The sequence below is a fragment of the Apium graveolens genome, chromosome 11 (assembly GCF_009905375.1).
Source record: "Apium graveolens cultivar Ventura chromosome 11, ASM990537v1, whole genome shotgun sequence".
NCBI classification, from domain to species: Eukaryota; Viridiplantae; Streptophyta; class Magnoliopsida; order Apiales; family Apiaceae; genus Apium; species Apium graveolens.
Window position 1 is genome coordinate 201,272,765 of NC_133657.1, and position 11,402 is coordinate 201,284,166.

Here is an 11,402-nt window from a genome sequence, read left to right on the forward strand (position 1 = left end):
GAAAACCGCACAAACCGCAAAAACCGGCCGCACCGCAATAATCCGCACCGCAAAACGCGGTTTTTAATTTTCGTGTTGCGGTTTGAATTTTTAATAAACCGCGCGGTGTGGTGCGGGCTGTGGTTTTAAATTTGTAAAATGCGGTTCAAACCGCACCGCAGTATTTAATATATATATATATAATATACTTATATTTCATGATTCCATTTATTAAGTCTGATTTCATTTAACATACCGGTAGTGCTTGCTTAGTGATTATCTTATTTTTGCAAGACCAATTGTTGCATAGTGATCATTCTATTTGTGTTTCTTCAAAAACAATGAGACACAGGGTACAAAACCACCTATTTAATAGTGAACTCATTTAATTGCCGAACCAATCTTCTACGTTAAACTTCACAGTGTGTAATTTCTAATTTGTATTATTAAAGAATATTGGCGACTTTGTTATATTATTCAAAAATTTAATTAAATTTAAGTTTTGTATTTATTTAAATTTTTCGAACTTGTAATGTATAAACCGCAGTGAACCGCAGTGAACCGCACCACACCGCGCCGCATTTTCGTGGTATGGTTTATGCAGTTTTTGAGGGTACGCGGTGCGGTTGCGGTTTGCAAATTTGATCAAACCGCATGTACGGTTTGAAGAAAAAACCGCACTGCCCGCACCGCGCTCACCCACCCTGTGGCTGTGGAAGGGCACCCTTTAATATAATACCAGAAGAAGACACAACTCACCGCACCACACCGCGCCGCATTTTCGTGGTATGGTTTATGCAGTTTTTGAGGGTACGCGGTGCGGTTGCGGTTTGCAAATTTGATTAAACCGCATGTACGGTTTGAAGAAAAAACCGCACTGCCCGCACCGCGCTCACCCACCCTGTGGCTGTGGAAGGGCACCCTTTAATATAATACCAGAAGAAGACACAACTCATGCTCCGGTATAAACGTGGTTCAAATAATCTACTGTCCGTTAAAATTCAAGTGTGTAGGGTATGCTGTATACTTTTCATTTTGTCATGTTGACTTTGTTAATTGCGTGTCAAATTCCATTACTAAAATCTTTCTTAAAATATTACTCCCTCTACTGTTAATATTACAACACTCTCTTCTCTCTCTTACACTATTCACTACTGAATGTAGATTTATGTATCTATCATTCTATCTACCTACATAAAGTAAGTTCAAAAATGGGGTTAAGTTCTTCAGTTGAGTTCATTTATTTTCTGTGCTGCTTCTCCATGTTGTTACAATTTGCAGAGTTGAAAGTGCCACAACAAGAAGGTAGTACAATCTCTCTCTCTCTCTCTCTCTCTCTCTCTCTCTCTCTCCCCCTCCCTCTCTCTCTCTCCCCCTCCCTCCCTCTCTCTCTCTCGCTCTCTCTCTCTCTCTCTCTCTCCCCCTCCCTCTCTCTCCCGCTCCCTCTCTCTCCCGCTCTCCCTCTTTATGCAAATTTCCATGATAATTCTTGTTTATTTGTGTGTTTTTGTGGACTAGAACAAGTTTTATAAGCATTAATGATTTGGGTTTGCATAAAATCCAAGCTTTTTTGGGTTCTTTTGTACATTTTTTTATCTTATAGTAAATCTTTTTGATGTGGGTTGGAGCAAGAATGAGTGTTTTGTAATAAACTCATGCTTTTTTTCTGCCTGAAGGCTGAAGTTTATTGATTATGGGAATTCTATGATCTCAAAACATAATGTCTATAGAAGCACATACCAAATAGTAATAGCTAATACATTATGTACATATTTTGTGCTGTTTCCTTGAAGATTCCAAGCTTGTTTAACAAATTAGTATTATTTATAGTTTTGGGAGATAATTGCCAGTAGTATAATAGTATAAAGTTTGAGAGGGTGAATTGATAGTTAATATGTAATTACTAAAGTCTAGAGAGGTAATATTTAAAGATGAGAAGTGACTAAGTATATAGGAAAAGATAGTTAAATAATACTAGTATATAATATGTAATAAAATAAAACAAGTTATGCCACTTAAAGAGGGCTCCAAGAAGTCAAGAACCATTTCTGTCTTCTTAAGTTACTATTGGTTTATGGTTAATACTTATGGCTGTGCTGCATAGATTATTTTTTATTTGTTTTTCTATGTGCTGCATAGATTATTTTTTATTTGTTTTTCTATGTGCTGTATTACTCAGATGTTTGAATGCATTTTAGTTGACTTGAAAGAATGATTGTAAAGTAGACAGAATTCATTGTAAACAAAGCAACATATAATAATTAAAATCTCAGCAAATGTACCAATTTGCACACAATTATGGATTCTGCAATAGTTTCTTTCCTAGAGTAGGCATTTAGCATTTGTAACAGCTTTTCAAAATGATGGTATTTTGGAGGAATGTTGAGTAATCAGCTTATCGAAAACCTTAGGGTCTCGAAAACCCATTTTTGGGTCAAAGAGTAAATCACGGAAACCATAAGGTATTAGTGAAGGTCCTAACTGGATCTTATATTATATTCTAATAGCTTCCTTATGATTTAAAATGATTATCGAGTTACTTATAGTTTCCGATAATCAATTATTTGGTTAAAAACTTATTTCTTCGATTTATAATTTGACCTCAAGAGCTTATAATCAGGATTTAGTAAGATTCACCATAAGATTTTATAGAAAACAGCAGTGCACTAAAAAGCACGAACAGGGACTGCTATATGACATAATGGGACAAGAGACGCAATGTTTTACCTAATACTGGTAATGATATACAAAATTACAGACTGAAGTAAAGAGACAAACTGGAAACCGTTGTCTAAGAAAATTATTTGCATTTTCTAGACAAGCCGTTATGTTTATTTCTAATCCGTTAACTTATTGTAGTATGTTGGGATGTACAAATTTCTTGAAACCTATGATATAATTTTATGAAACAATACAGATACTATGTCCGTATAATCAACCAGAGTGCATAATTTTCATGTCCTAAAAGCAGAAAACGCTGAAGTTAAAGGGTGAAGACAGATTAGAATTAGTACAAGATGGTATGCAAACTTGTTGTTTATAAAACTACAGAGCTACATGTCCTGAAGTGTCCAGTAATAATTACTACATAAAAGTATTGAGAGATTTTCAAGAGTAATGATATCTTCCATGTGCCTGCTACCCGCAATGAAATCGCCGTGCTTCTTAGGTAGGGTAAATTAAAAACATATTATGTCATTTGACAATGAGGAATGCATATCTATCATACATTTTTTCATCTTTGTCATAGTTGACGCTCTTCAACAACTTACTTCTGCTATGGGTGCAACTTATTGGAAGTTCGATGCTGAGTTTTGCCGAGTTGAAATGGCCGGGATAAATCCTCAGGCACCTCCTGGATCAGAGAACGCGGTGGTTTGTGAGTGCAACTCAGACACAATTTGTCACGTCGTAACGATGTATCGTATTTCTTACTCACTCTTTTATATTAACTTATTATTTGTAGCTTCTGAATTATGCTTATATAATTAAAATTGTGGTCTATACCCTAAAAAGATATATGGTAACCATATTTTCCAAGACCATGATCTAGAACACCTTTAGTGTAACGTAAAACCATGATAGTCTTTGTTTATCTGCATAGCAAATTGTTCTTTCAAACTTATAATATAATATCTTTTTCCATACTTCTCATGACTAAGGTACTAGCTGTCTTTCATTTAATATGGAAGGAGTACCAAAGAAAGGTTCACTGTAGATTTTTTTGGGGATGAGGAAGCCCAGTAACTCCGAACGAAAGGCTGGTGAATAATGATTGGGTGTGTGTTGAGCTAACAATTTAAGCACGGGAGCCATTGCACATCTATTCATCTTATGAACTTCTTGAATCCGTTTCAAAATAGATATCCTGACTATTGATGATCAAATTAACACATTTCCTCAAATTTAGAAGTTGATATAAATGTATTGTAATTCAATTATTGCAAGTTTTTCAATCAGTAATAGAAGATAGTCAGATTCAAATTTATGTGTGCTTATGATTTTCAAGCGGTAGTCAACTTGGCTTATGTATTTGCCATATCTGGACTGAAGATCTTTTGGGAAAAAAATATTTTTATGCACACTTCCTATAGGTTTCAAGCTAAATTTAGTATATTTTATTTCCCGTTCATGCAGCACACTCAAGGGTCTTGCTCTTCCTGGTGTTCTTCCATCCGAATTAGAAATGTTTCCTTACCTCCGTAAGATGTAAGAGTTTCTTAATACACAAATATAGTAGTTGGCGAACTTGAATAGATATCATTTCATCCAATACTGACGTATGTATTCGCAGTGATTTTGCTTACAACTACCTAAGAGGTACAATACCTCTTGATTGGGGTTCAACAACGTTACAGTCAGTGTAAGCCAAATATTTTTATGTGAAAGTGGTTCAGTTTTGGAGTTAATCATTTTTTAAAAATGATTAATAAATTTGCAGCTCTGTTCTTGCAAACCGCTTGTCAGGGGAAGTGCCGAAAGAATTGGGAAATATTGCCACTCTTACTTACTTGTAGGTCTTGACGTTTTCTTTTCCTTTTTTCCTCTACTAAATAGGACAGCAATGTGATGACTAAAATCATGAAATATTCAGGCCATTTTCTAGAATTTGCAACAAGAGAAGTAACGAGCAACAAATTTGTACAGTAGATCAGTTTCGTTAATATATTCTTGTAGGTGGGATAACTTGAATGAGTAGAATTTTTCATGAACCATTGTAAGCCTATCTTTCTTCAGATTGCTATTTAGTATCATGGTCAGAACTCTGAAGAGTAGGCAAGTACAAGAATATGCAAGTTCTTTAGATGATTATGTATTATGTGTATGTACAACTCATATAGAAAGGTGAACAGTCAGAAAACATAGATTCTTTATGATATTATAAAACATGTCAGAATATCCGATCAAATTTTTCATTTAGATACCAGTGTATATGGACACGAAAGACAAATCAATAAGTCACATATTTATTTCAGGAATCTTGAAGCAAACCAGTTTTCTGGAACAATTCCTCCCGAGCTTGGAAAATTATCTAGATTGGAAAACTTGTACGATCTTGTCTTATTTTTCTCTGCTTAAACCAAAATTGCATTTTTACACTGCCTAAATAATTTTTCTGTTACTTGACAATGGAAATAAAGGATTTTATCATCCAACCGACTGACAGGAAGTTTACCATTGACATTTGCTGAGCTAACAAATTTAACAGATTTGTAAGTTCTTCACTATATTATTTGTCAATTCACCCTTACTATCTGTGATACAATCTATTCTGAGCAATCCAGGCCTGACATGCAGTAGGATAAACGATAACAACTTCACTGGACCAATACCTGAATTTATACAGTCCTGGACACGACTAGACAGACTGTAACATCCTTATTCATCCTCTTTCAGTTAATCTTTAATAATGTTAAACGAAGTTAACATAGTTGATGTAATAATCTTTTCAATGAAGCGAAATGTCTGCAACTGGGCTGGAGGGACCAATTCCGTCAAGTATATCTAGTCTTGATAACCTAACTGACTTGTGAGTTCAGAACCTGTTATTTTATATATTTTTCTTCTTATCTCACCAATTTATGTCTTTAATATCCAAATAGAATACTTCTGTTCATTTCTAATACCAAGTCATGGTCATCTAATTCCACAGGAGGATTACCGACATTCATGGACCAATTCAAAGATTTCCTAACCTAAGTATCAGCACAAACTTGATAAGATTGTATGTTAAATTATTGCATATATCTATTTAATAAAGATTATAGCATCTTATGCTTCGTGATTTACTTTGTGATTCAGAGTCCTGAGAAATTGTAATATCTCTGGAGAAGTCCCTACTTATATCTGGAAACTGGAATTTCTCGAGTTGGTGTAAGTATTGCATGTGTTTTCTTTCAGAATAATTATTTAGTAATATAATTAGGCATAAAACGTCCAAGATAGCTTCTTTCATCGATAAGGGCTGTAGGGCAGTAAATCATTTTGAGTATACCTCATGTTTCTTTTATTATCAAGGCCTCAAACTTGCACCTCATAGACAAGAGTTTTATTTTTCATTTTTTGTGCTTATGATAGTTTTCATTTATTTTAGAATAATGTATATTTAATTGTTTAATGGAATTCAAGTTACATGCTCTTGACAGGGATGTTAGCTATAACAAGTTGGTAGGAGAAATTCCAAATCGCATTGAATCTAAGCGTTTGAAATTCTTGTAAGTGTGATTAAGATTTATTATTGTAGATCTTTTACCTAGAGCGCGTTTTAACGGAATTTTATTCCAATCTTAAGATTTTAAAAGAAAAAACTATCAGTTTGCAGGTTATATGTTTTCAGTTTCACTACATTTACTTTACATATAGCAATCGAATTCAATATATCATTTGTTGCTGTCTCCTTTAAGTATATAATGCACTAATCACAGTTTTCCCAATAGGTATTTGATGGGCAACATGCTCAGCGGAAATGTCCCGGACTCGATCTTACGGGATGGGATGACCATGTATGCTATAGTCTAACTGCTAAATTTTATTGTTGACTAGTTGTACTGCTCTGCAATTCATGCTTCTGCTTTTAAGGTTGTGAGGTTTTCGTACTGCATCTGTTAAATAACATCTTGACATAGTAACATTATGTGCAGTGATCTTTCCTACAATAATTTTACATGGCAAGGCCCTGAGCAACCTACTTGTCAGCCAAACAGGTAATTATATATTTTTCAATTTGTTTACTTCATTCATGCTACCTAGTTAAATAGCAGATTCTTTGTTAATCATATAATATTCAATTTCTTAGGAATTTATACATCAACTTGTTCAAGAGCTCTTATTCCAACAACACCTTGTGAGTTCTACTGTTTACTCGTTAGGTCTTGAAGTTCTAATTTTGTGTAGCTAAACGGAGATAACAAATTTAAGTAGTTCTTTTTAATTATATTTTTTCTATCTTAATGTATATTATTCTAACAACAAAGTTTCAACAGAAAGGATATTCTTCCATGTGCACAGGAATTCACATGTCCTAGATGTAAGTTTATTGTTTTAAACTGTGATTGCATTGAAGCAATAAATCATTTTTTATTTTAATGATAGAAACATATAATTCATTCTACTTCTCTCAGTTAGCTGGGTCTATTAAATCTTAAAATTGTAAAGGTGTGTGAATATAACCTCAATTTTAACCCAATATTCTGGACATTCCATATTTCAAAACACCCATAATTTCTGCCAGTGAATTCACCAGAACATATGGCCGTGAATGGCTGGATCATACTTAAAAGTCATAATACATTCTCAATGAGAAATTATAAAATGCAGTTCAATCTACTGAAGAAAACACATTTTATTCTGAAAGCACGTCATAGAAATTAGGAATACTATATATAGAGTAAAAAATTGGATTGCTTAAATCTGATCAAAGAAAGAGGAAGTGGTTCCTTTTTTTTTTTCTTTTTCAGATTTTGGATCTTCAGTTTCATAGATAAATTTAATGCAGAAATGCCTTAATGATGCTTGCAAGAACAGTTTACCTATTTACCCGTGATAGATATTTAAGAGAAATTTTGCAACTAAATAATTAAAAATTCTACTTGAAGCTGATTTTTGGCATAAAGAGTTGATCGCCTAAAATATCGAATTACACCCAACTATATTTTGGCTGATTAATGCTCAAACTTGAAACCTATGGGTATATTTGGTGGCTAGCACTCGAAGTATATTAAATGATCAGTTCTCCCAGTCCCTAAGCCTGCATCTTAAGTCTTTACTTTTCATTAGCGTATTAAAAGAAGTTATTTGTGATTTTTTCTGGTGTGGGTGAATAAAACTTCAGAATGTTCATGGTCCAAATAAATATATAGATAAAGGTAGTCTAATTTTACACTGATTCTGGTTGCAATACCATTTATATTTTTTATATTCGATTGCAGATGGGTGCTCATTACGGGTTAATAGTGGCGGAGAAAATATAACAATTAAAGAAACTAATGGAGAAGTTCTGTATGAAGGTGATGCAGGAGTTGAAGGCGGTGCCGCACGATACTACAAAAGTAATAACTACTGGGGTTTTAGCAGTAGTGGGGATTTTATGGATGATAATAATTATCAGAACTCACGTTATGTTAAGTCTGTGCCATCAATAAACATACCCGAGATGTATACTACTGCACGCCTTTCTCCTGTTTCTCTCACCTACTTTCGTTACTGCTTGGACAATGGGAGTTATGATGTAAGCCTGCATTTTGCGGAAATACAATTCACCAATGACAACACATCTAACAGTCTAGGGAGGCGAATATTTGATATCTATATTCAGGTGACTAATATAAACAGTTTAATTTAGTTCAAGTAGGCAGGCTGCAACTACTTTTAATTTGAAGCCACATATACGTTTCAGGATATATTAGTTTGGAAGGATTTTGACATTGAAAATGAGGCTCATGGGGCACAACGCCCTTTGGTAAAAAGATTTAACGCCAGTGTGACAAATACTATCTTAGAGATTCGATTTTACTTTGCTGGAAGAGGGACTACACGCATTCCAAATAGAGGGGTTTATGGTCCTATCATATCAGCTATTTCGGCTGTTCCAAGTATATTAATCTTAACCCTCTTTGCATTCTCGTGTAGATTCTATTAACATATAAGAGAGAATATATAGATGTTTTGGCAGCTACATAATATGTGTTTTTATAATAGGTGGCCCCCTTTATGTATCCAAAGTGTCCCCTGTAAGATGCTAAAATATATACAAGATAATGTTTAATTTCCCTTATGATTCTTGAACAGTTCTACCTCGCTCCATTTTTCTTCTGTAGGTTCCCTTTTAAAAGGACTACTGATAACATCCATTTGGTCTTCTAGTAACCTATATTAAGTATAAATCTATATGCGATCATAATTGTGAATTTGTGCTTTGTCTGTTGCTGACTTGCTGCTGCCTAACATATGTTCTGGTTTGAATTTTTACACAGATTTCAAAATTTGTTATACAAAAGAAAAGAAGAGAAGCAGCATCATATATGTCATTGTTGGAGTTCTAACATTAGGCATTAGTACTTCAATAGTCGCCATACTTTGGTGGAAAGGCTGTTTCAAAGGCAAGAAAAGGAAAGGGAAAGGTGAGAGCTTCTAGGAATGGCAAAAGTAGTCCTGAGGTGAAATGATAAAAGGTCATAGATCTAGTTATATGTAGTTAATTTGGAATACCAGCTAGTTTTTTATGATTTTATACAATAAATAAAGCTTGCACAAAGTTTATATGCTATAATGTTAAGGTCTTTAGAGCCGAAACGCCCTTGAAAGACTTAAATTAAGAGAAATCAAATCTTAATGAAATATGGGTTGATTCGAAATAAGTTGACTTTATGATTTAAATTTGTTTATATCCCATAGATATCTTGCTAGCTTTAGTAACTCTATGAAAAATTTAGTTTCTTATGACCTGATTTTTATATTAAATAAACTTTTTTGTAATATTAATATTAAACGGGTATAGCTAGCAAAGTTACCTTATGTTCTTTTTTGTCATTGTGCAGACTTTGGGGGTGTCGAGTTGAAAACAGTTTCTTTCTCCTTGAAACAATTGAAAGTTGCAACAAACAACTTTAATTCCACAAACAAGCTTGGCGAGGGCGGTTTTGGTCCTGTTTACAAGGTATTTCAGCTTAAAACTGCAGTAGGCTAGTACTCCAGAAATTTATACGTGTGCTGTAAATTAATATGGCAACTGCAGGGTTTATTGCCAGATGGCACAGTAATAGCAGTGAAACAGCTATCCTCTAGATCAAGACAAGGAGATCGTGAATTTTTGAATGAGATTGCCATGATTTCTTGTCTGCAACACCCAAATCTTGTAAAGCTCTATGGATGTTGTATTGAAGGAAATCAGCTATTGCTGGTTTACGAGTACCTGGAAAACAACAGCCTTGCTAAAGCCTTGTTTGGTGAGTCTTTGACTTTTCTGGTGATGCCATCCAGTCCTGTTAAAATTAATTTAAAAGTACTTTCTCCGTTTCACAAGTGATTATAAATGTTGTTTTTTAGTACTATTTGTTTTTATGAAATTTAGGTTCAGGAAACAGTCAATTGATACTAGATTGGCCAACAAGATATAAGATAGGTATTGGAATTGCTAGAGGCTTGGCCTTTCTCCATGAAGAATCGAGACTCAAAATTGTTCACAGAGACATCAAAGGTACAAATGTGCTGCTTGATGGAGAGTTGAACCCTAAAATTTCTGATTTTGGTTTGGCTAGGCTAAATGAAGATGAGAAGTCCCACATAAGTACACGAGTTGCTGGAACAATGTGAGTTCACAATGCCCTTGTCTACTCTTTTTTGTGCCTGCGACACTGTATCTAGTGTGATAGCATATCTTTACCGGGGTTACAAGATTGTAAAGATTGCACTTGTGTATTTTTACAGAGGTTATATGGCTCCAGAATATGCACTATGGGGTTACTTGAGTGACAAGGCTGATGTTTACAGCTTTGGAGTTGTCATATTGGAAATTGTCAGTGGAAAGAACAATAACAGTTACATGCCAAGCAACAATTGCATTTGTCTTCTAGACTGGGTATCTCCTTTGATTTTGATTTTAGTTTGGGTTATTACTGGGATCTAGCATCCACAGCTGCTGCATTTTCTCTTCCTATTTATATATATTAATGCTTAACATAGATGTATAATGGCACACACCTAGACAAGTTGCAAACTCTTGACCTCACACCGCGTGATGGGTTAATGCCTCAGCAGTCAGCACTAAGGAGTCCTTCACTTGTGTTTCCCTTTCCTTAATGTTCTCACACTAATGTTGCAGGCATGCAAATTGCAAGAAACAAAAAACTTCGAGGAGCTAATTGATCCAAGGTTGGGATCAGAAGTCATCAAGGACGAAGCAGAACGGATGGTAAAAGTTGCACTCTTGTGCACAAATGCATCTCCCTCACTCAGGCCTATAATGTCAGAAGTGGTAGCCATGCTTGAAGAACGACAAGTTATTCCAGACACAATCCCGGAAGCAAATGATTACTCTAATGATCTACGATTTAAAGCAATGAGGGACTTTTATCGAGATCAAAATTCTCGAAATTCCCACAGTAGCCAAACTTTATCCCATTACAATCCAGACAGAACATACTCTTCTGTTGCTTCCAGTCATAGTTTTACTGGAAGCCAAACGCTGAATGTGACTCAAGCTGAAATGCACTTTTCCTCCACATCAAGCGCAGATTTTAATGAAATCCATCAGGAAACAAAACCTCAGTGACAATGCTGGAAATTTTTTGTTTGCATGCCCAAGCTTGTAAGTTGTAACAATTATTTTAGTAGGAGCTGTAATTATATGCTTCCTCAACATAAGAGTTAGTGAAAAAGAAGTGTAGATAATTTGCATATATATAGAGTTTTTTAGTTGAAAAGAA

At 34.6% G+C, this 11,402-nt stretch overlaps 1 protein-coding gene across 2 annotated transcripts; it reads left to right on the plus strand.

Moving 5' to 3' along the window:
* Positions 1-1,091: 1,091 nt before the first annotated feature.
* On the plus strand, positions 1,092-11,402 carry LOC141695078 (putative LRR receptor-like serine/threonine-protein kinase RFK1). 2 transcript variants are annotated; one of them, XM_074499318.1, is made up of 25 exons: positions 1,143-1,284; positions 2,951-3,148; positions 3,230-3,398; positions 4,117-4,188; positions 4,274-4,342; positions 4,421-4,492; positions 4,956-5,027; positions 5,121-5,192; positions 5,278-5,349; positions 5,438-5,509; positions 5,633-5,704; positions 5,782-5,853; positions 6,126-6,194; positions 6,417-6,482; positions 6,621-6,683; positions 6,776-6,823; positions 6,963-7,006; positions 7,908-8,293; positions 8,375-8,570; positions 8,952-9,098; positions 9,516-9,634; positions 9,713-9,923; positions 10,049-10,286; positions 10,405-10,555; positions 10,799-11,402. In XM_074499318.1, exons 2-25 carry the CDS (start codon positions 3,097-3,099, stop codon positions 11,246-11,248), a joined length of 3,054 nt encoding a protein of 1,017 aa, XP_074355419.1. In that variant the 5' UTR covers positions 1,143-1,284; positions 2,951-3,096; the 3' UTR covers positions 11,249-11,402. The 2 variants fall into 2 exon arrangements, with proteins under 2 accessions (XP_074355417.1, XP_074355419.1); XM_074499316.1 differs by lacking the exon at positions 2,951-3,148 and having other exon boundaries at positions 1,092-1,284.

What these genes read in the sequence shown, in the direction of transcription:
- LOC141695078 (XM_074499316.1), top strand. Translation starts at nt 1,191, where the DNA reads ATGGGGTTAAGTTCTTCAGTTGAGTTCATTTATTTTCTGTGCTGCTTC. An exon ending in TGGACACGACTAGACAGACT is followed by an intron (nt 5,350 to 5,437) that starts GTAACATCCTTA and finishes TTTTCAATGAAG; the next exon opens with CGAAATGTCTGCAACTGGGC. An exon ending in AGCTATTTCGGCTGTTCCAA is followed by an intron (nt 8,571 to 8,951) that starts GTATATTAATCT and finishes ATTTTTACACAG; the next exon opens with ATTTCAAAATTTGTTATACA.